This window comes from Phycodurus eques, chromosome 1 (genome assembly GCF_024500275.1).
Source record: "Phycodurus eques isolate BA_2022a chromosome 1, UOR_Pequ_1.1, whole genome shotgun sequence".
Classification (NCBI taxonomy): Eukaryota; Metazoa; Chordata; class Actinopteri; order Syngnathiformes; family Syngnathidae; genus Phycodurus; species Phycodurus eques.
The window spans coordinates 21,829,666-21,853,865 of record NC_084525.1 but is presented as its reverse complement, the minus strand read 5'-3'; the positions used below and the strand labels follow the sequence as shown (position 1 = coordinate 21,853,865).

At 40.9% G+C, this 24,200-nt stretch overlaps 1 protein-coding gene across 1 annotated transcript; it reads left to right on the top strand.

The window, feature by feature from the left end:
- Nucleotides 1-997: 997 nt before the first annotated feature.
- On the top strand, nucleotides 998-23,510 carry arhgap1 (Rho GTPase activating protein 1). The gene is made up of 13 exons (XM_061682993.1): nucleotides 998-1,080; nucleotides 3,420-3,632; nucleotides 11,588-11,686; nucleotides 11,784-11,871; nucleotides 13,329-13,460; nucleotides 13,563-13,649; nucleotides 13,895-13,993; nucleotides 14,088-14,195; nucleotides 14,282-14,358; nucleotides 16,053-16,130; nucleotides 20,443-20,571; nucleotides 20,660-20,763; nucleotides 22,863-23,510. Exons 2-13 carry the CDS (start codon nucleotides 3,509-3,511, stop codon nucleotides 23,028-23,030), a joined length of 1,293 nt encoding a protein of 430 aa, XP_061538977.1. The 5' UTR covers nucleotides 998-1,080; nucleotides 3,420-3,508; the 3' UTR covers nucleotides 23,031-23,510.
- The last annotated feature ends 690 nt before the right edge of the window (nucleotides 23,511-24,200 follow it).

Below are 24,200 nucleotides of genomic sequence, written 5' to 3'. Positions count from 1 at the left end.
GAGACAATGTGGAATCAGTTGCTTCAGTTGCTTCTGCTCTTAAGGCTGTTGTTCTCTTAGCTTTTTTTTTTTAATAGATCATCACCATTTGAGTTACTCAATGACAGGAAACATGCAACATGACTGGGACTCCAGCAATGCAGCAAAAGTGGAATGTATGTTCCTATGACCTTCCCCTTTATTTCTGCAATGTCAGATCTTTTTTTTTCTTTTTTTTTTTTTGCTAACATGTATTATCCTGTGTTGGTATCTTAAATGCAAGAAGCCTGCAATAAAATCCCCAAGCTGTTACGCAACCATTCTGTCTCTGTCAGGACAAGACCCAGGAAGTTAAATCCAAATCTGATCAATAAAAGGATTTTAAAATCTCCATATGTGACGGTCATTATATCTGAAAACACAATCAACCCCACTCAACCATTACACTTGTGCCGGGGGATTGAACCCGGGTCCTCAGAACTGTGAGGCTGACGCGCTAACCAGTCGTCCACCGTGCCGCCTAATGCGTTATTATTATTATCATTATTATAGTTGTTGTTGTTGTTGCTACTATTACATATGTATTTGTGTGTGTGTATGTGGGAATTTAAATATATCGCTCGTAGATAGATAGATAGATAGATAGATAGATAGATAGATAGATAGATAGATAGATAGATAGATAGATAGATAGATAGATAGATAGACAGATAGATAGATAATGTGTATATATTAGATAGATTTGTGTATATGTATGTTTCGTACCATTGCACTACAGGATAGTAGTATAGTAACATATGTATATCGTATGCATACACTCATAGTTACATGTTAATCTAAATTTTTCGTTATTTGAGACAAATATTTATCTTCTATCACTCTTGAGTTGTACTACTGCATACTGAGAAAATGTAATTTTCCGGCCAGACGTCAAGGGGTCACACGCTTATTTATAAAGTTTCTTTTATCTTGAAAAAGTCCAGGGTGCGAGCGGAAAACACATTTTGTTAACGTTTATTTTGAACGTGTGCAACCGGAAAAGGTATATCGCTGTTTGTGTGTTCTCAAGGCTGCGAAATAAATCATCACAAAGCTCTTCAGGTGAAAAAAACAACGCATTATTACCTATTGTGATTAGTAGTCTTTGTATAAATGTTGAATATTAACTTGACGAAGTGCGTATGTAGCCTGACAAGCACTGTTGCTTACGTGCTTTGTTATGGTTACATGACAATTAGCTGTTAGTATCGTACACTCTTTTTCAGGTCTAAGCATTGCTAATCTGAAGAAAACATGACGAGGGAATGAGGTTACGTCTTAATAATATATATATATATTTGTGTTTGTTATCTGGAGCAATGGTCGTAGCGTTTTGAGGATGATGGATTTGCTTATGTATTTACAAGCTACAGCTGCTAAAGTTAGCTTCATTAGCTACTGCACTAGAAGTGGACGTCAACGTCATTTAAATTGTTTTGATTAATTCTGATGGTGTATGTGACACCATTTAGTCGACGCGTGACACTTGACTTGGATTTTGTTTTTTGTTTTTTTTTCTTCTTCAATGCAATGTAAAATCATGTGACATAGACCAGGATGCGGTGTTGGCACAGGATGTTGAGCCGTAGACCATCCATCTTGATGTATCTATCAATTTTCTCTAGTGTTTTTCCTCATTGGGTAGGAAGTCAACTGGAGCCTTTCCAAGCTGACTTTGGGCGAGAGGCGGGGCACACCCTGAACTGGTCGCTACTCGCCAGTCAGTCGCAGGGCATATATAGACAAACAACCATTCACACTCACATTCACACTTGTGGACAAAAGACAGTCCTCATCAGTGACGCTAACATGCATGTTTTTTGGAATGTGGAATTGAAGCACAAGAAGAACGTGAAAACTTGACACAGGAAGCTGAGATTCAAACCCAGAATCTCACAACAGTGAGGCAGTCGACGGTTCAAATCTCTCCTCCGGCCTTCCTGTGTTGAGTTTGCACGTTCTTCCTTGTACGGGTTTGCTCCAATTACCCGGCTTCCTTCCACATTTCAAAATCATGCACGTTAGGGTCGTTGATGACTCACATAGGTGTGATTTGTAGATTTGATTGTGAACGTTTGTTTGTTATACCTGTATGTCCCCTGCATTTGGCTGATGAACTTGTATGTCTCCTGCATTTGGCTGATGACCGGTCAATGGTGTATTTTCTCGGATAGGCTGCAGCTCACCTGCGTCCCTTAATGAGGATAAGTAGTGTAGAAAATGGATGGATGAATGTCTTGAAGCAATTCAGTCAAACTGCACTACTTGACTGCAACCGAGCAGAGGAGCTGTTGATTCACTCTCAATTATTTTATGGCATAGAGAAGAACAATATGACATCAGCTAGGGAACTTGATCTCTAGCCACACCTTTGAGGAGCATTATTCTGTTCAATACAACTTTCATCAAAGCAGGAATTTTCCCATATATCAAAAATAATAATAATCAGTTATTGTGTTATTGTGTGTTATTTTTCTCCATAATTGATGAGCGCGTTCATGAACATCATCCACCCCACTTTAAACCACAACAATAAGAAACCAAAAAGCATGTTTTAAACAAACGTGGATGAATTCCAGAAAGACACAAAGCAAAATCAACAGAAACCTGCTGCTACAGCAGGAAAAAAATACAAATGTCCTCCATTGTATTGGTCTGTGCACTAACAGTAATAATCTCTCTTTGGCTGTGGGGGTGTGAGTAACCAACCACATAGATGCACTTCTATGTGGTTGGTCAGCAGCAGTGACGTGGCCCATACTTGCTGGTTAGTAACAGCATTTATTTAAAGCAACGTTGTGTCAACCAGCATTACGCCACTCATTGGAGGGTGAGCAGTGTGTTAAAGGGGGTTGGGAGATAACTGTGTTTTGGGAGGATGCCGTTGGATGTTAATATGTCACAATAGTAGATTCTAGTTGGAATTGGCGTATTGTTTTGGACAAGATCCTCTCATCGACCACTTCAATAGGTGTTCCTGCACAATCTAACAATTCTAATGAGATCCAGTACAATTGCTGTATCCAAATTTCTACCTTTACACAGACATAATCCTGTATATTATTGTAGTTGTAGTTTACATTGTTTTAAAACTGTACCGCATCTTATTAAGAGGTATGGTTTCTGTAATATTTTGATTACCTTCTCTACTACATTAGAGGGGCAAAATATTAAAAACAGCTCTCAGTAAGACAAGGCAATACAAGATTATCTGTATAGCATCATTCACACACAAGGCAAGTCCGTATTTCCTTAGAAACAAGTCAGGCAAAGAGATAATCAAACTCAAGATTGAATCGCACATAAAAGCAGGATAAATGAAAAGATAAAATTATCTTGATATGTTGTTACTGCATTGATTCATAAGTATGTATCTTACAGACAACACTTGTTTCTTCCAGGACTCCATCTGCATTTAGTGTGTGTTTGAGTGTGCGTGTCTTGAGTTGTTGTCTGAGTGCTTGCGTGCTGCGCCATCCTGCAGTGTGCAATGTCTTCGGAGCTGCTTGTGGATTTGAGCGAGGACCAGACGACAGCACAGCTGGGCCACCTGAAGCTGACCACATTACAGGACCAGGAGTGGCCGCCAGATGAGTCAACTCTTAGAAAGTCCGGTGAGTGGGGCCAATACGATGCTTTACAGATGTTCACCCAAAGTTGCCCTGAGGAAACATTCATAGAACGTGAAGCTAGTTGTAAGACGTTAGTAAAAGTTTGCTTTTTCGTTTATGCTTTAATCTCTATTCATAGTTGCTTCCAACTGATAACACACACACTCCCCTCTAAAAGAATAGGTCTCAGTGGAACAGTGTGGCCAAGTCCTTTAATTAGTTATAGACTAACATCAAAGGGTTTGACGTCGAAAAGTGAATATGAGACACCAGATCAACATTTCAGCTTTTATTTCCAGGTATTTACATCTGGAACTGATACACAAGAAGATTTTTGTTTGAACCCACCTGTTTTTCATGTGAGTATTGGAACAGGTGAACAGTTGTTTTGTTGCCCATTCCATCGAGCAATCGTGAACCACCCCCCTGAAAGAAAAAATATTATGATTATTTATTTATTTATTTAATTAATTAATTACTTACTTACTTCTCATTTATGAGGGATTGACTTTTATCCTTAACTGCTTACGTTGGTACTGAGTGTATAGTATAAATTCATTGTGGAGAATGTGAGTTAAAGTGAATGAATGGATGAACTGTCTTACTTGTTTTCTGTATATATATATCTGTCTATGCTACTTTATATTACTGTAGGTAAAGGGTATGAGCACAGTAGAAGCTTGGTCATAACGCTCCCCCCCCCCCGCCTTAAAAGTCTTAATTTTTTATTTTTATTTATTTAAATTTTTTTTTTTACACAACACTCAATCTCTGCTTAGCCATGTGTCAAAAAAGTGTCAGCTTCAACATCATGACAAGCACTGAAACGCACACAGCGTCACTGACTTGCTGAAAAACACGATATACTACATTCTAACTAGCGATTGCAGTGTTACAGTATGTTCTAAGTTAGAAGTAGTGATTTTAGGGTACAATACATTGGCTAGTAAGTAAAAAATAAATAAATAAATGTGTTACCTTACGTACGCCACAGAGCTCATTCAGCTTGCGTGTGAATGTTGTCTATTCCGATCTGGTGTTAGGCCACCTCCGCGTTTGCGGTAATTGCATACCACTTCATTTTTGTCCTTTTTTTTTTTTTTTTAAAGTGACCTCAACCTTTGGACATCCTCTGTCTACAGCAGCTTATTCCAACAGTGGAATAACAATTCCCAACCATAGATATGAAGATTAGAGGTGCGTTAAGAAATTAAATCTAATACCCTAACTCCACGCTGAGAGTGCACATTCCAACAGCGCTCTGAGTTTCCAAATGATGCAGAGTGTAGCAGAGAGCGCTTGGAGGATATTTTCGAACGCGCCGTAGATATGCCAACGCACTGTAGCAGCCAGCGGCTGTAACCATCATACCTACCTGGCAGCCATGTTGGGGAGGTCATGACGTTGCGTCCTAAGCGTCTAACCGACGTGCCTATGTGGTGGCCCTGTTGGTAAGGTCATGATATTGTGTGCGTCTGCAAGTAATGTCCGTGTGGAGAACAGACGTGGCACGCGCGCTGACGGCAGAAGCCTTATAAGAGCTTTCTGTGACTGTTTTAGGGACTAATGAGATAAAGATGAACTGTTCTCAAACAGATGAAAGGATCTGCTCATGATCCCTAACACCCAAGCTCATCTGTCAAACTCAATGGAGGTAATGTAATGACTCGGATTTGAACGGCTTCTTGTGCTTACTAGTCGTTATTAGAGTAACACTTGATGGCAGCATCAAAATAAACTCTGAAGTCTACAGAAAAATGTTGCCTGCCCATTTAAAGGAAGATGCTGCCAAAGGCTTGGGAGATCCTTCATGAGGCAGAACGATCATGACCGCAGCAGCGGTCACACTGCCAAAACAACAAAGGTGTTCATCTGAGCAAGGACTTTTAGCTTTTATACTGTCCAAGCCAACCTCCAGACTTAAACCCTATTGAGCATCATTTTTTACCTACTAAAGAGGAGGCTGAAGGGAGTATACCCCCAACACAAACAACAAAAAGGTGCCTGAGGTGCCAATGGCTCACAGACTTGATGCAGTTATTGGAAGCAAAACATTTTCTAGTACTTGAGTCTTATTCACTTCAGTTGTTAGGTCCAACTGTTCCAGTAGTTTTGCTCACCTAAAATTGTGGTTTATTTTTTTTCATTTCAAATAATGCTTATCAATAAGTTGTGTATCTGATCCAGATATAAATACCTGGAAATAAAAGCTGAACTGCTGATCTCCTGTCTAATGCTCATCATTTGAGTCTACAGCAAAAAAAAGTGAATTAGTCTCACTGTTCCAATAATTTTGGAGATAAGGGTATATCCAAATGTCACACAATGGCAAGTACTGTAAAAACGGTACTATATTTACTATTTTCTAAGTGTTCAGTTTATTTGACTAATTTAACATCAGAAATGTTAATTACATAATTGCATTTATCAAGTATCGATACACTTTGATGAGATCCTTTGATTTGATGACTGAATGCTTACATACAATGTATAACTCTGTAGACACTTTGAGACAAAGGATGGTACACCCCAAAGACCGTACACGCAATACCCCAAAAAGCAATCTGGTGTATGCGGTCAAGTGTAGTGACGAATGCGAAGATACATTGGGGAAACCAGGAAACCACTGCGCTGACGCATGTCACAACACAGACGGGCAAACTCCTCAGGTCAAGACTCAGCTTTCTACTTGCACCTCTAAGAGAAACTACTGTTTTAAGGACAAAAATGTGCATATTCTGAACAGAGAAGACAGATGGTTTGAAAGAGGAGAGAGAGAGAGGCCATCTACGTGACGGTGGAAAGACCATCTCTTAACAGAGGTGGTGGCTTACCACTTATCTCCCACTTACAAAACCGTCATTTCGTCCATTCTATAGAAACTCAATAATTCTGCCTCCAACAAATAACACTTTAACAGGCAGCTCCACTATCACTTTACATTTGAATTGAATATTTGAGCGAGTTTCTACCTAACGACTCTTTTTGTCACCACTCTACTGGTGTTTTTTTACATTCCAAAAGAATTATACCATACGCGATAGTAGTAGTTGAGTTTTCCACACCAACTCAGGCTTGTCTGTCCTAACTAAGCCTCGTTGCATGAACTGATGAAGCCTACTCGGATGATAGGCAAAATGTCTTCTAAGACAACCACACCAGTCCAGTTGCGATCAATTCAGTGCCCTGGGAATTAAATGACCTGGATGAGTGAGAATATTCACAGGCATGAAACTCTATCGACACATGGGCTTACATATAACATCTTTGTGGCAGTTTTGTTACTCTTTAAGCAATGGATATCTGAACACAAACTCTTCTAGAACACATCTACAGTGGTGTGAAAAAGTGTTTGCCCCCTTCCCGATTTCTCATGTTTTTTTGCATGTTTCACACTTAAATGTTTCCCGTCATCAAACAAATTTAAACATTAGTCAAAAACAACACAAGTAAAGACAATGCAGTTTTTAAATTAAGGTTTTTATTATTAAGGGAGAAAAACAATCAAAACCTACATGGCCCTGTTTGAAAAAGTTAACACATAACTGTAACTGTGCTTTATCATACCTTAGTTCAGTTTTTCTAGCCACGCCCAGGCCTGATACTGGCACACCTAATCTCAATTGAGAACTCACTTAAATAGCACCTGCCTGCCAAAGTGAAGTAGACCAAAAGATCCTCAAAACCTAGAGATCATGCTGATCTAAAAAAATTCAGGAACAAATGAGAAATAAACTAATTGAGATTTGTCAGTGTGGAAAAGGTTATGAAGCCATTTCTAAATCTTTGGGACTCCAGTGAGCCACAGTGAGAGCCATTATAGACAAATGGCAAAAACAAATAACAGTGGTGAACTTGTCCAGGAGTGTCCAGCCAATTGAAATTACCCTAACAGCGCAGCGAAGACTTATCCAAGAGTTCACAAAAGACCCCACAACAACATCCAAAGAATTGCAGTTAAGGTCAGTGTCCATGACTCCACCATAAGAAATGGACTGAATCTTTCCCCCCTTATTCGCGGGATTTTTTTCCCCTATTGCTCTGCTTATCTGCATGGTTTTTTGTTTTTTGTTTTACCCGATCCCCTACTTATTAAGGTTTGTGTGTGCGTGCCTGTGTGTGTGTAATAGAAATTCCCCCCAGATATATAATGAGCTATTATAATGAGCGTAAATTATTCACAGACTTTTGCTATTCATGGGGCATAGGGACTGATCACATCCATTGTACAGTCTGTCTGTCTTATACTGCCCCCAGATGGCCAAGGCACACCACCAGAATGAGCAACACAAATGAAGGCAAATTTCAGTAAGGAAAGATCATTTGAGATAAGAGTGTTTTGGGTTCTGAGCGTGGTCCAGAAACAAATTAAGCTCGTACCTCAACGCAGCACTGTATTGGGTTGATGTTGCCTCTGTACGCCACCAATATGTATACAAAATACTTTAAAAGAACTTATTTTTAACTAGTGATGGGACTCGTTTAAAATAATTTTTCATTGATTAGAAGCTCTGTAATTAAATATTATTTAATACAATTTTGACAAGCTATGTTTTTCAATTCAAATTGAATTCAAAGTGCCATTTTCTGATTATTTCAAGATGCATTTTGGGTTGACTATATTTACAAGTCTAACTCATATATTGAAGTTTGCTATATTCAAGCTTTTAAAGGACTTTTTGTCAACTCAATCACAATGTATCGTTTGAGCATCATCTTTACAATGCAAGTGTGCACAATAGTCACATTGCAGGGCCCTGTGCAATGTTGGTGTATTGCTATGCCGTCAATCAACTGATAATATCAACTAATATTTATAAGTGACCTGCAAAGGAACCTGGTTGGACATACTAATAAGATTAGCACCAATGTTACAGTAAATTGTAACCCATCAAACAACACACATGGCGTAGCTCAGAGTGTTGTATACTTGTTTTTTTGTATGATGACTATTAATGAGGAAACTGGAAACAATTACACATCTGCATTTACTCTTTCTCTCTTCAGAATGTGATGAACGAATGCATGTCTCAACAGATTACACTTGGGGGTGGAGGGCGAGCCACGGCATTATTGAAGGGACAAACTTCAGGCGTTCACGTGTTTTGTGTGAACAAATGCACTCAAATATAAAAATACAAATGCATATGTTAAAATAGGTGTAAAATAACAAATTGATTAAAAACAAATGAAGTCTTAGGAATGTGCTTATGACTCCAGTATAACTGGGCATGGAACGCAATGATTGTAACTGAATGTCTGCCTGGCCTATTGCTCAATACTACAGTGCATTTAAATACAGGTCGACTTCATACAAATGACTGTATACTTTGGTACTCTACTGAACATAGTTTTTCTAGGGAGGGCAAAATGAAATGTGCTGGTTTTCACATGTTACGTGTATGTTTTCCTGTATTTTTTAACATTGCAATATATATTGCAGGGTTAAAGACAATCGGAACATAATTGTTTTTCAATATTGTGCAGCCCTTCTACAGGACTTAACAAATTTCTTGGACAACCACCCAAAGTAAGGTTTATGATGTATACCGGCGATGACCTCACCAACATTTCTGAAAGGGAGAGCTACTCCTTGGCTACTGAGGGCAGCCCGTTTGATACATACTTCTTAAATAAAAAAATATTTGCTCAAATACTGTTTAATTATATTATATTATTTAATGATATTCACCTGTGTGAAGACACTGATCATGTTAATGATTTCTCACAATAATTACCAACAATTTAACAGATAATAACAATAAGCAAGAATTGATTGTTTACATTTTCAAATGATCACTTCTGCAACATTCCTAAGGAAATCACAATGTCACATCACTAGGGACTGCATTGGTTTTTAAAGTATTATTTTTGTGTGTAACTGATGTTTGATTTGCATATGTTAAGAGGTTAAAAATCCGAGAGGATTTTGCACGCCCTTGTCTTAGTTCTGGCAGCGTGCAAGTCCTCAATGGTGGATAGGGGGGTACCGACAATCCTTTCAGGAGTTTTGATTGTCCGTTGCAGTCGGAGTTTGTCCTTTTTTGTAGCAGCACCGAACCAGACTGTGATGGAAGAACACAGGACTGATTTGATGACCGCTGTGTAGAACTGTCTCAGCAGCTCCGATGGCAGGCCGTGCTTTCTCAGAAGCCGCAGGAAGTACATCCTCTGCTGGGCCTTTTTGAGGACGGAGTTGATGTTCGTCGCCCACTTCAGTTCCTGAGAGATTGTAATTCCCAGGAACTTGAAGGTCTCGACGGTTGACACAAGGCAGCTGGACAACGTGAGGGGCAGCTGTGGCGAAGGATGCCTCCTGAAGTCCACGATCATCTCTACAGTCTTGAGCGTGTTCAGCTCCAGGTTGTGTCGGCCACACCACAGCTCCAGCCGCTCCGCTTCCTGTCGATATGCAGACTCGTCACCGTCCTTGATGAGGCCGATGACAGTGGTGTCATCTGCAAACTTCAGGAGCTTGACAGTCGGGTTCGCTGAGGTGCAGTCGTTCGTGTAGAGAGAGAAGAGCAGCAGAGAGAGGACACAACCTTGGGGCGCCCCAGTGCTGATGCTGCGTGTGGATGAGGTGGCCTCCCCCAGCCTGACCTGCTGTGTCCTGCCCGTCAGAAAGCTGTAAATCCACTAGCAGATGGCAGGTGAGACGTTGAGCTGGAGAAGCTTGGATGAAAGGAGTTCAGGGATGATGGTGTTGAACGCTGAGCTGAAGTCCACGAACAGGATCCTCGCGTAGGTCCCTGCACTGTCGAGGTGTTCTCGGATGAAGTGCAGTCCCATGTTGACTGCATCATCCGCAGACCTGTACGCTTGGTAGGCAAACTGCAGGGGGTCCAGCAGGGGACCTGTGACACTCTTGAGGTGGTCCAGCACGAGACGTTCAAAGGACTTCATGACCACAGATGTCAAAGCGACAGGCCTGTAGTCATTCAGACCCGAGATTGCAGGTTTCTTGGGGACTGGAATGATGGTGGAGCGTTTGAAACAGGATGGAACTTCGCACAGTTCCAGAGATCTATTGAAGATCTGAGTGAAAACTGGAGCGAGCTGGTCCGCGCAGACTTTGAGGCAGGATGGGGACACATGGTCCGGGCCTGCCACTTTGTTAATCTTTTGTTGTTTGAAGATGCGTCTCACATCCTGTTCATGAATGGTTAACGCAGAAGTCAGAGGTGTGGTTGTGGTCGCGGGTGCGGCCGGGTGGGTGTGTGGTGTGAAAGTGTCCTTTTCAAATCTGCAGTAGAAGGTATTCAAGTCGTTGGCTGGTGTGCTGAATTACTGTTGGCAGCCAGTTTCATGCGTCATGCTTCCGTAAAAACATGAACAAACAAGATGCCTGACAGACATAATGGAGAGGGAACCGAAGGTGTTTGCAGAGTGAAACTGTCACTTAGTGACATTTTATTGGTATTACTGGAATTGATAAGCACATCAGTATGTAAAGCACACCTGCGACCCCAATGAGGATAACCTGTGTAAAAACATGGATGATTATGCTGTACTGTATTTACATTATACCACTATTTAATCGACATTCAAAATTCAGTTTTTAATTAAAAACATTTTCAAGTGTGCTGACAGTTTGCGCACGAACCCCTAACTCGTATTAGTTGGCGTTTTACAAGCGTGACACAATGTTGGTAAAATATTAGGCTAAAAGTTAGGCTACATAAAATACGTCATCTTTGGTTCCAGGAATCACGGAAATGTCGCCGGACGATACGAAATATAAAAGCAGAGGCTTGGGTGAAAACAACTTTTTTACGAAAAAACAAGTTATATCAACTTGAATTAACGTGCCTGGTCACGGAACAAATTATACTTGTAAGTAATGGTACCTGTGTACTGTGAAACCCATTTTAAAAAAAGAATGAAAAATCTGCGATATAGTGGAGGAATGCTGTATAATGCAGATATTTAATTGTGTATGCGTGTGTTTGTATCAGAGACCGATATCTCTCAGCGGTTTGATGCCAGTTCTCCCCACCTGCCCTGGGAGCATCCCTTCTATGACATCGCCCGGCATCAAATCATCGAAGTCGCCGGTCAGTGGGTCATCGGGTCGCTTCTGGCAGTTGGCGGCTATCTTTTGCGGACCTCATCCCCTTGCCTGTCCTGACTTTTTTTTCTGTTTTCTTGTAGGTGACGACAACTTTGGCAGAAAAGTTATTGTGTTTAACGCCTGCCGGATGCCCCCCCAGCACCAACTGGACCATCACAAACTGCTGATGTGAGTCAGTTTTAGCTATGAGTCTTACTGATAGGGCTGAAATTTAGATATAGAAGTCTCAAGTTTAACCTTTGTTTCAAGAGAGTCCAAAACTATTGTGACAAAAATCATGTCGAGTCAAGTTATTAAACTCACTTGTCACTTTTTTGAAAAATTGTTGCTAGAATGCTGAGAAAAGTTGCGAAGTTGGACAACACTGACTGCGTTTGTAAACTAGCTCCTCTCTGTTCACAGCCATGCTGTTAGTGGAAGCAGTGCACGTCAACTAGTGACAATAGTGAATTTAATTCAACTCGTGAGATTAAAATGGATAGATGGGTGGATGAATTTGGTTAAATTCCTTTCAATTAAACAGGTCATAATAGTTGGGTTGAAATGTTAAAAAATAAGATGCACATGATAGTGTGCATCTTATTTTGTATTGTATTATCTTGTATTCTATGCAAGACACGCCCCACTGCAGCATGATTGGCTCCTGCGTCATGAGAAGGGCAGACTATGCAGATGTAATGAGATGACTATTTCAAATATGTATCACATTTGTACGAAATAAAAACAAAGAAGTTTGTTATAGTTAGGTTTCGCGCTACAATTGGGATTAAAGCTCGCCTTGCATTTCACTATGAAATGCTACCATATTTTCTCCATTTGTCTTTTTTCTCTCGCTCATCTCAATTAGCATCGCATTTTGCAACCTCTGTCTTGGTGCTTTTCATTCGAACACTTTACTTCCACGTCCACGCATCAGTGACGTAAGCGCATTGTCATATACGCCACTGCCGTCTTCGCGACCGTCCCTGGCGGTAAACCTGATTTGCAGTTTTACTTTTCAATGTGTTTTTTGATGCGCAAAATGCACATTTTTACCCGGCAACTGCGATGTGAGACCGCTTAATTCGAGCCATCCACACATGCAGGTAAGCCATGTTGTGCGTCAGAGGACGCACCTTCACAAAGCTTTTTGCGTCCCTCATCATTTTTGTGTGATGACACAAAATCTGATCCGGCATGTTAGTCAGACATTTGCTAGCTTTCTTGTGCTTACTATCACAAAGAAAAGCGACAATTTAACGTTTGCGCTGACATACTCTCTTGAGTGCATTCCCCTGACTGAACCGTCTCACAATATGTAGAAGTAGACTATGTACTCGTAGATTGGTTTTTAGTGTATTCCTGTAAATAAATTAGTGAAAAATGTTAAAAGGGCCCTTGCATCCTACATTTTTTTCTGTGCAGCCCTTTGAAGAAAAGGTCTGGACAATAGCTAATGAATTTGGGGTTGCTGAGGTTAAAGTACAGAATGTTGGTTCCTTTTTTTTTTTTTTTATTATATTTTACAGTGACTTTCAGACCAAGGACCATTTGTCCCTGTCAAAGCAAGAGCAATGATTAGTTTTTTTTTGGTCAGCGGTCCTCCTTTCCCCTAACCACGTTGGTGGTTCCACTTGGTCTTTTAGGTATCTGAAAGGAACCTTGGACCAGTATGTTGAAAGTGACTACACCCTGATCTACTTCCATCACGGGCTGACCAACGAGAACAAGCCATCACTCAGCTGGCTGCGGGATGCTTACAGGGAGTTTGACAGGAAGTGAGTTTGCATCCGTGCACAAGCAATGACCAGATTTTGCTTCTTGAGTCACACTTGTTTGGCTGATTATTTTAAGAGTGGTTTGTTGTTTTTCTTTGCCAGGTATAAGAAGAATATCAAAGCCTTGTATATTGTCCATCCCACCATGTTCATCAAGACCCTGCTGATCCTGTTCAAACCCATCATCAGGTACTATGTTGTATGGCCCATAGAGATTTGCTGTGTGGAGAACAAAGGTCACAGGTTATTTGGCTCACATTAAAATTATGTACGTTATGTTAGCAACAATACTTGTGAGCTCAGCAGGGGCCAAAATTGTCGTTTGAAGCAGACAGAAAAAAACAACATGAGAAAAAAACAACATGATTAAAATATATTGCAGCCTATCATTGGGAATTTTGTTGTTCCAATTATTTCTCATCTTTTGAGTGTAGTTTTAAGTTTGGGAGGAAACTCAACTATGTGAGCTATCTGAGTGAGCTGGAGAACGTGGTCAAGTGTGAGCAGCTCATCATTCCAGCCCGTGTCAAAGAGTAAGAACTTCTCATTCACGCACGCGATTGATTTGATTAACCTGGCATCCACGAATCGCCTTAACACCAAGCTTCAATGGGTGCACGTGTGCAGATACGACAACAAGTTGAGAGCCTCCCTGAAGCCAACCTCCCAGCCTCCTATGTCCCCTCTTCGGAGTCCCCCTCTCCCCAACCAGGTCTTTGCGGTTCCCCTTGAATTGTAAGTCACCTCTTTTATTTCATGGGAAACACCACTTCTGAGTGTCAAAAGCATTAGAGTTAATAGTGTATTTGTCTGTCTTTCAGGTTAAGAAAGAGGAGTCCAGATGGAGATGCTGTTCCTGTAGTAATGAGAGACACTATAAGTTTCCTGTCAGAGCAAGGTGACTTAAACACAACCCAAAGCTAAGTGGTAAAGTCACGTCCATAAATATTGGGAAATCAACATAATTCTAATCTGTTTTTACTCTAAACACCACCACAATGGATTTTAAATGAAACAAGAAAGATGTGCTTTTACTGCAGACCTTCAGCTTTTATTTGAGAGTATTTACTTCCAAATCAGGAGAATTGTGTAGGAATTACAACAGTTTGTATGTGTGCCTCCTATGTTTTTAATGGAACATTTGGATGCTCAGATATTCCTTGTCCATGTGTGTGTTATTCCATCATTATCCTATTTATCCCAGAGTAGCAAAAGGTCTCGAGCTCATTTTAAGTGCACTATTTGCATTTGGAATCTCTTGCTGTCAGCTCTCAATTTGACGCCCAAAGAGCTGTCAGTGTCACTATCAGTGAAGTAAGCCTTCATTAGGCTGAACAATCAAACAACCCTATCAGAGAGAGAGAGAGAGCAAAAATATTAGGATTGGCCAAATCAACTGTTTGGAACATTCCTAAGAAGAAAGAACCCAACTGGTAACCTCTGTAACACAAAAAGACCCGCAAGACCACGGAAAACAACTGTGGTGGATGACCGAACAGTTCTTTCCCTGGTGAAGAAAAAAACATTCTTTTAATCGGCCAGATCAAGAACACTCCCCAGGTGTATGTGTGTCAAAGACAACAATCATGAGAAGACTTCACCAGAGTGAATACACCACAAGGTTCACCACAAGATGTAAACAATTGGTGAGTCTCAAAAACCGGAAACCCAGATTTGAGTTTGCGGAACATCTAAAAAAGCCTTTACAGTTTTGTAACATCTTCCTATGGACAGATGATCCAAAGATCCACTTGTACCAGAATGATGAAAAGAGAAACGTATGAAGAAAGAAAAGAACTGCTCATGATCCAAAACATGCCATCTTCATTAGTGAAGCGTGGTGGGTGTGGTTGCATGAGCAGGTGGGCATAATGGCTGCCAGTGGAACTGGTTCGCTTGTATTTATTGAAGATGTGACTGATGACAAAAGCAGCAGGAAGTCTTCTGAAGTGTGACAGACAATATTATCTGCTCATAATTATCCAAATGCTTCAGAACTCACTGGACGGCGCTTCACAGTGCAGATGGACCCACAGCATACTGCGAAAGCAACCAAGTATTTTTTTTAAGGCAAAGAAGTGGAATGTGATGCAATGTTATGCCAAGTCAATCACCTGTCTTGAATCCAACTGCACATGTATTTATCACTTGCTGAAGATAAAACGGAAGGGAAAATGCCCAAAGAACAAGCAGGAACAGAAGACGACTACAGTGAAGGCCTGGCAGAGCATCACCAGGGATGAAATCCAGTATCTGGTGATGTCTATACATTCCAGAATTGACTGCAAAGGATTTGCAATCAAGTTTTAAAAGGTGAAAGATTATTCAATTGTCCCATTACCTTTGGTCCCTTAAAAAGTGGGATATACTGTACACAGACTGTTGTAATTCCTACACCGTTCACCTGATTTGGATGTAAATACCCTTAAATTGAAGCCAAAAGTCTGCACTTAAAGGAACTCTTGTTCATTTCATTTAAAATCCATTGTTGCAGTGTTTAGAGCCAAAAATATGAAAATAGTGGTAATGTCCCAATATATATGGACCTGAGTGGATCTTGAAACCGTTTTGTTTTGGTCTAAACTTTGTCAGGCCTGGAGATTGAAGGAATCTTCCGACGTTCTGCCAATGTGACTTTGGTGAAGGAGGTCCAGCTCAGATATAACTCAGGTAGGAAGATTGACAGATTTATGTAAAATGTTTTTGTTTTTTATGGTAGAGTGCTCATCTCTCTGCTTGAACTGTGTAGCATTTTCAGTTGTTTACTGGCCAAACTCAATGTCTGCGTTTATATATGTTGTCATTGGTGTATTATGACCTCTGCTAATAATCTGATACATTCGCATGAGCAAATAATTTTAGATTTATTTATACATAAGAGTGGTGACCCAGTAGGGGAGCGCCATGACAGTCTGCCATCTTTTAACTACTGCCCCTGTAAGGGGACAAGCAGTACCAAATGCAGAATAAATGCTGTTAGATTGCGAACACTGGAGGAGAAAATCATCTTATTAGGCATACCACGACAAATCTGCACTACTGCAGCAGCATAATGCAGGGCCACGGATATGCAATGGAAGACAGTTACGTCATCGTCGAGAGAGAGGGGGGGAAAGGTAACTTAAGCAGCGGAGCGTTCAAAACAGGATAAACTCGGACTAACCTTCCCCAGGTGAAAGGAGCTCATGAGAAAAGGATTTTAAAAGGGACGCTGAAGTTGCCAGCTCTCCCCTCGACAAGTAAGGAAACTCTTTCGCCAAGCCGCGTTGCATCCCCATTTCGGGCATTACGGGGATCTTGTTTACAACTAAAGACTTGCTTGGTCGCATTGTTGCATCACTATATGCATATATATGTTGCATATATATCAACTTTATATTTTGTCATGTGAATTGAAGTATGGTGAGACGTTGCTGTGTTACAAGGAGTACCACCTCGTCACATGATCGCAAGGGGGGCGGGGGGGAAATCGACAACTTACTCATGTTTTTACATCTTTCCTGCTTGGCGGCGGCAAGAAAGAGGGCTTACTAGTAGTTTCAGATGAGGTCGGATGGCTTTGATGTCGGCTGTAAAATGGGGGGGGGGGGAGAAAAGAAAAAAAAAACTTACCTTTGACAATATCACGACAATGACAAGAGTATGCTCCTTATATTTTCAACATATTAAGTGAAGATATATATATCTTCATTCTGTGATTTTTTTTTTTTTTTTTTTTTTTTTTACATGCAACAAAGCATGTGGGATGTGTCATTATCTGACAGCTGCCTTTATTGACTTCGTTATATCAGAATCATTCATTAGAGCTGGATTGCGGATTAATATGTGAGAACGCTAATATGGCTTAAGTGAACTTTTAAAACAGATGGTTAAAAAGCAAACACATGCAACATGATTAGCTCCGCATACCTTCGTCCGAATGACTTGTTGGCATTGTTTGCCGGTCAGCTTCATCATGTTAAGGTCCTGCATCCACACGTTGGAAAAACTCCACTTACAATTTATAATTCTTAAACTGCTCCAAAGCGTAGGCACACCACACAGGAGGTGCACACAACGGAGGCAGTCGGTCTAGCTAGTCGCTGCTCCACTCTGTATTCAGGATTTCGTACGGATCCAAACCATTTATACTACATGTATATTTTCCAGATATCCGGGGCCTCGTACAAAAACTCTGAAGCAGTGTGCGTACATACCTTTTCACGGCAAAGTTCAGATGTATCACGGGGGAAATGACCGTGGAAATGTGCGGTGCCTCACGCCAACTTCATGGCTGGCGTACGCACATTTCTGCAGCTGTTGGTGCTTTGGCGACACTTAGAGATGAGGCTGGGAAACTGTTATAATAAATCTGCACATCAGAGACACATGAACAATTAGCACTGATGAACGATTAATGCCCGACAACATTTGATTTCAACAATGTAAAAGAAGCAAGGACTCGGGATTCACTTGTTAACCAGGTTATTAAATTAATCACTGATATTTGTGAGGACGCCTCTAAATTGACCAAGGCGATCATTTATGCTGCCTATTGCCCTCACAATCTCCTCTTGTGACTCCAGCACAGCACAGGTGAGGACACGGCCAGTCAGGCCGGCAGGAGCAGCTGGTTATCGGCGCGTAATTGCGTCGGAGACGCTGGAGATGTTGGAGGAGATGCCAAGAACGGGGGATGAATCCTCCGCCTCTGTGACACCAGTGATGCCAGCACTGAAAAAAGAATGAACATGTAAATCGGTTGCACATGGTTAAAATCTGTTCAAATGACATATTTATTTTAGGAGAAGAGGGGTAAATTATGTCATTTTAACATTTTAATCATGTGCAACCGATGTACATGTTCAAATTAAGGCAATTCAAAGGACTCTTTTTTTTTTCAGTGAGGGACGCTGGAGGAATCCTCCGCGTCTGTGACACTAGAACATGTAGCACGTGGCTGCAACTGCGTGTCCTCTCCTGTGTACTAAAATAATTAATTGAGTAATCAAACAGGAGTCAAAATTTTTGATATCCTCTTTGATATGCTTCTACAGCCCCAATTCCAATGAAGTTGGGAAGTTGTGTTAAACATAAATAAATCTGAATACAATGATTTGCAAATCATGTTCAACCTATATTTAATTGAATACACTACAAAGACAATGTATTTAATGTTCAAACTGATACACTTTATTGTTTTTAGCAAATAATCATTAACTTAGAATTTCATGGCTGCAACACGTTCCAAAAAAGCTGGGACACCTTTTCTTTTAACAACATTGAATAAACATTTGGGAACTGAGGACACTAATTGTTGAAGCTTTGTAGGTAGAATTCTTTCCCATTCTTGCTTGATGTACAGCTTCAGCTGTTCAACAGTCCGGGGTCTCTGTTGTCGTATTTTACGCTTCATAATGCGCCACACATTTTCAATGGGAGACAGGTCTAGGACTGCAGGCAGGCCAGTCTCGTACCAGCACTCTTTTACTACGAAGTCACGCTGTTGTAACACGTGCAGAATGTGGTTTGTCATTGTCTTGCTGAAATAAGCAGGGGCATCCATGAAAAAGACGTTGCTTGGATGGCAACATATGTTTCACCAAAACCTGTATGTACCTTTCAGTATTAATGGTGCCTTCACAGATGTGTAAGTTGCCCATGCCATTGGCACTAACGCACCCCCATACCATCACAAATGCTGGCTTTTGAACTTTGCCTCCATAGCAGTCCTGGATGGTTCTTTTCCTCTTTGGCCCGGAGGACACGACGTCCACAATTTCCAAAAACAATTTGAAATGTGGACTCGTCGGACCACAGAACACTTTTCCACTTTGCATCAGTCCATCTTAGATGAGCTTGGGCCCAGAGAAGCCGGCGGCGTTTCTGGGTGTTGTTGATAAATGGCTTTTGCTTTGCATGGTAGTTTCAAGTTGCACTTACGGATGTAACTGCATTTACTGACACTTTTTTTTTTGATGATATTATGGACTGTAGATGATGAAATCCCTAAATTCCTTGCAATTGTAAGTTGAGGAACATTGTCCTTAAACTGTTCGACTATTTTCTCACGCACTTGTTCACAAATTGGTGAACCTTGCTCCATCTTTGCTTTTGAATGACTGAGCAATTCAGGGAAGCTCCTTTTATACCCAATCATGGCACCCACCTGTTCCCAATTAGCCTGTTCACCTGTGGGATGTTCCAAACAGGTGCTTGATGAGCATTCCTCAACTTTCTCAGTCTTTTTTGGCACCTGTCCCAGCTTTTTTGGAACGTGTTGCAGCCATAAAATTCTAAGTTAATGATTATTTGCTAAAAACAATAAAGTTGATCAGTTTGAACATTAAATATCTTGTCTTTGTTGTGTATTCAATTAAATATAGGTTGAACATCCTTTGCAAATCATTGTATTCTGTTTTTATTTATGTTTAACACAACGTCCCAACTTCGTTGGAATTGGGGTTGTATATGAATTCAAAAGATTTATTATAAATACCATACATACAACATTTACGCATGAACCTTTCTCTCACAGGGCTGAGTGTAGGTTACTGTATGAACACATTTGTTGGGAGTTATAAAAATACGCGGTATTTACCTTGGGGGTAATCAGAGTCAGCCACATGTGAGAGTAGCGTCGCCCATGATCGCAGCGACTCTCTCCTCGAACGTGGTGAGGCCCTCCGCGCCGGTTCTTCCCCCTGTTTTGGCCACCCTTTAGCAGTGGGCAGCTGTCCGCTTCACATCCACCTTAATGTCTGACCACTTCTTTTTTAGTTCAGCGTGTGTGCGCTATTCTAACTCCACAGCATTGACAGCCACACACACGCTATCCCATTCACTCCTCTTTCACTTGTTGTTAACGCCGTCTCAATACTTTGTTATATAGCCTTTGTTGGCAATAACAGAGGTCAAACGTTTTCTGTAAGTCTTCACAAGGTTTTCACAAACTGTTGCTGGTGTTTTGGTTTCCCTTGAATGTGTTTTGCCTATGTTGCAGGCGAAGCAGTGAACTTCCGAGACATGGAAGATGTCCACTTGGCGGCGGTCATCTTGAAGACGTTCCTTAGAGAACTGCCCGAGCCACTGCTGACCTACCAGCTCTACAATGACATTGTCAATTTTGCCTGTGGGTTTGCCATGAACAGTTAAAAATGTTGCCGTGTAGGTCTGTCGAGTTGTAACTAAAACAAACTGTGGTTTGTGTTTTGGTCAAGCTGTGTCCAGTGACAGTCAGGTGACCGTCATGAAGACACTGGTGGAGTCACTGCCAGAGGAGAACTACGCCACACTCAGATACCTAATCACATTTCTGGCCAAGGTACAGTTGTACTGCTAAATATCATTCTCTGCACTGGAACCTTTACAGGCAAACTTTATTTGACCTCTAAACCTTTGAATGTCCAACTGTTCAATGCTTGCAGTTCACTAACAAGGGGCTGATTGGCAAAATTCGCAACAGGCGTTTGAGCCATGAATGGAACCGGTGAAAATTTCAAGGACATCCACTTCCAGGCCTTTCTGTGACCCTTCCAGTCTCTCTGTATCTCTGGTGCAATCTGCTAATGACACTGAATGAACAGCACAATGAAAAAGACCCACTAAAGAGGCCAAGAAAATGTCTTGTAAATTTGACAGTTTTTTTTAAAGGCCTACCAAATTTGAATGAATTAAAAAAAATATATAATAATCACCATATGTGTAAAATAGGGCTCTGAAATCAGCCGACCTGCAGGACTGTGTGGGACCATACCGGAAACCAGCACAGATGAATAGATTTCAAGCAAGTTGAGTCAAATCATTACAGTGAACCCTCGCTAGTCACAAGGATAGGAACTGAGCCCTGCAACGAATAATGAAAATCTGTTAGTTATTGCCCATAATCCTAAAAACATTATACTGTAATTGCCAATTGATGCCATAAAATGGTGCCAAAAGACTACTGTTAATTATATGAAGCTCCTCAACTCACTTCAACAGTTCCTTGACAAAATGCCACCAGATGGCACCAAAGCAATTCAGGTTTTTTTTCCTAGGCACAAAAACAGAATAGGGGAGTTTTTTAGAACTATAGTGGTGCCTTGAGATATGAGTTGAATTCGTTCCGTGACAATGTTCGTAACGTAAAAAACGTGTGTATCTTTAATCATCTTTCTTTGTTGAAATGAATGGAAATACTGTTAATCCGTTTCAGCGTGCCCCCCAGCGTTACATGGCGAGTGATTGTGGCAGATGGAGGTGTGTGTGTGTGCTGTAAAAACTGTCACAAAAATGTGATGAAATTGGATTGTTATCTTGTGTTTCCGTCTCACCGCTACTGAGGGGGATTTAGTTCACTTGGGTTTTTCCTCCAAGGGGGGAAAGTGGCGCTGCTTACTGCAGGCTGGGTGGACAGGCTGACCGGCTTTCACGTGCGTTGAGCCGTGTAGCCACGGGCCTCGGACTCGATCGGTAAATACAAGCCTGCGGGCTGCGGGAGCCTGTCTATGCCTGGGCAGCCCGCAGTGGCCAGCCGGGTCGCCGCTCGGCGCCAAAACGAAGCATATAACTGCAAGGAACGTGTGAAGTGTAGTGCAGCTAGCGGGGTAGTTAGCTGGCTAGCTGCCTTCTTAACCAAAGCACAAGCAAGTGATCCGCCATACTGTCACAGTTTTGGGGCTGGCTAGCCACAGTGGCGTGGTCCAAGGCAAACCCAGTTGAACCGGGCCTTTCACCTCCGCATGAACTCCAGTATTGTACTGCGGTTTTGACAAACAAAGGGTGAGTACTGCATGTCATTTAGGCCAAATTTTTCCTGCTTTTTAAATGTCTCACAATTACCTGACAGCTTAAGTTACTGTAAATGTACACTCTGTACTGTTTAAATAATCAGGTAATTTTTTTTCCATCAGCTGGTTATTTCTTCATAAACTAGTTATTTATATGATAATAAATTGGTTATCCCTTCATAAACCATCTGTATGCAGTGATTCCACCCCTGCCCCCCATGGGGGAAGGGTGTTAAATTAAATTCCTCCGCAATAAGTGACATTTGTGAAATAGAAATACCCTATTTACTGTAAATACACCCAAAGCATGTTTTTGTTGCTTTTTCAATTCAATCTTTTGAAAGGCCTATGAAAACACCTAATTAATATTTTACCAGCTATCGGTAAGTTAAACTGTGACATAAACATAGTTCACCTGTCTTTGTGGGTTTTATAAAGATGGATGAAATAAGATGTCAGCGTTGTCTCTCTTTGAGTTCTAAACCTTGCATTTTGCCATCAGATCAAAAATTATGTTTTTGATCTTGAATCCAAATGTACTACCATAATCTTTGTAGCTTCCATCATGATGAAGTACTTGCTGAATGATGTAATGTGGGTGTGTGGGCGTGCATGTGTGTGTGTGTGTGTGTGTGTGTGTGTGTTGTAACAGGTAACAGCGAACAGTGACGTCAATAAGATGACCAACAGCAACCTGGCTGTGGTGTTTGGGCCAAACCTGCTCTGGGGGCGGGACAACGCCATGTCACTCAGCGCCATCGGCCCAATAAACAACTTCACCCAATGCCTGTTGGACCAGCAGCACTTGGTCTTTGCCTAAATACGGTTTCATTGTTGTCTGACTCGCCACTGGAGGCTACTCAACATTGATTGTGAGTGAGCCATCGAACAGCACTTAGACCAACACAGCCTTGTTCTAAAATGCACATTACAAATATTTTAAAAAAATAACCTCTCCCGGACAATTTGAATTCTGTCTTTTGTCACTCGCCATTCTGATTGGGCCCTTAGCAGTGTGGTTAGTGCTCAACCTTAAGTTGGAAGCTGTATACTAAGACAATGAGAGAACAACCTTGCGAATGTAAAATGTAATAACACAATTCAACAACTCATTTGCAACAAAATAGATTTCCTTGAAAAAGACATTTCAGCTATAACTGCATGTGTACAATTATTGCCAAGTGGAATTGAATGGGGGGGGGGGAATTACTTTTCAACATGTTGCTGTTGTTGGTCTCTGTTGTTTCTGTCATGCAAAAAAAAAAAAAAGGAAAAGAAATCCCCATGAAAAAATAAGTAGTTTGTGTGAAAAGCCTCAGGTTCATTTTAAGTAATGGTACCAAATGTTGTGGACAATCTTGCTGTATTTAAAATAAAAAAAAAAAGAAGAAGAAGAAAGAAGATTAGTTGTACTCTTGTATTAATTCCTAAAGTCTGTGCTTTGGGATTTGTCGCCCCTGTCATGCATGTGTCTGCTCTTGCTCTCTGAACCTTGTGATTCAATTGGATTCTGTGGTTGGAGTGTGGGTTCTGTTTGTACGAGTCCTGGCCTTTTGTTTCTTTGAGTGTGTGCCATGCAGTCCAAATGTGACGGTGTCCTTAATGACCTGCTTCTTCTGTTCTGTCAGGAATCAAAAGCCTGAAAAAATAAAAACAGGGGAAGCTGCAGTTAAATTTGGAAATCGTCTGCCCTTGTATACAGTCTTAAAAGGGGGGAATCTCTTGTCAAAATCTGTCCCTTGTAGCCTTCCATAGTATAGTATATTACTTGAAACACTATGATAAACCCTCAAGTTAGTTTCCTAAAAATTTATTGTTTTACTTTACCAATGGGGTAATGTTAAGTGTAATTATTGCAATGCTATATGCTGTATCATTTGTAAGAGTGTGGGACTGTATGCACTATACTATATACAGTACATTGTGTGTGTCTTAATGCGTTTAAAAACAAAATATGCCTGGGGCTGACATTATATAAACATTTAGCTAA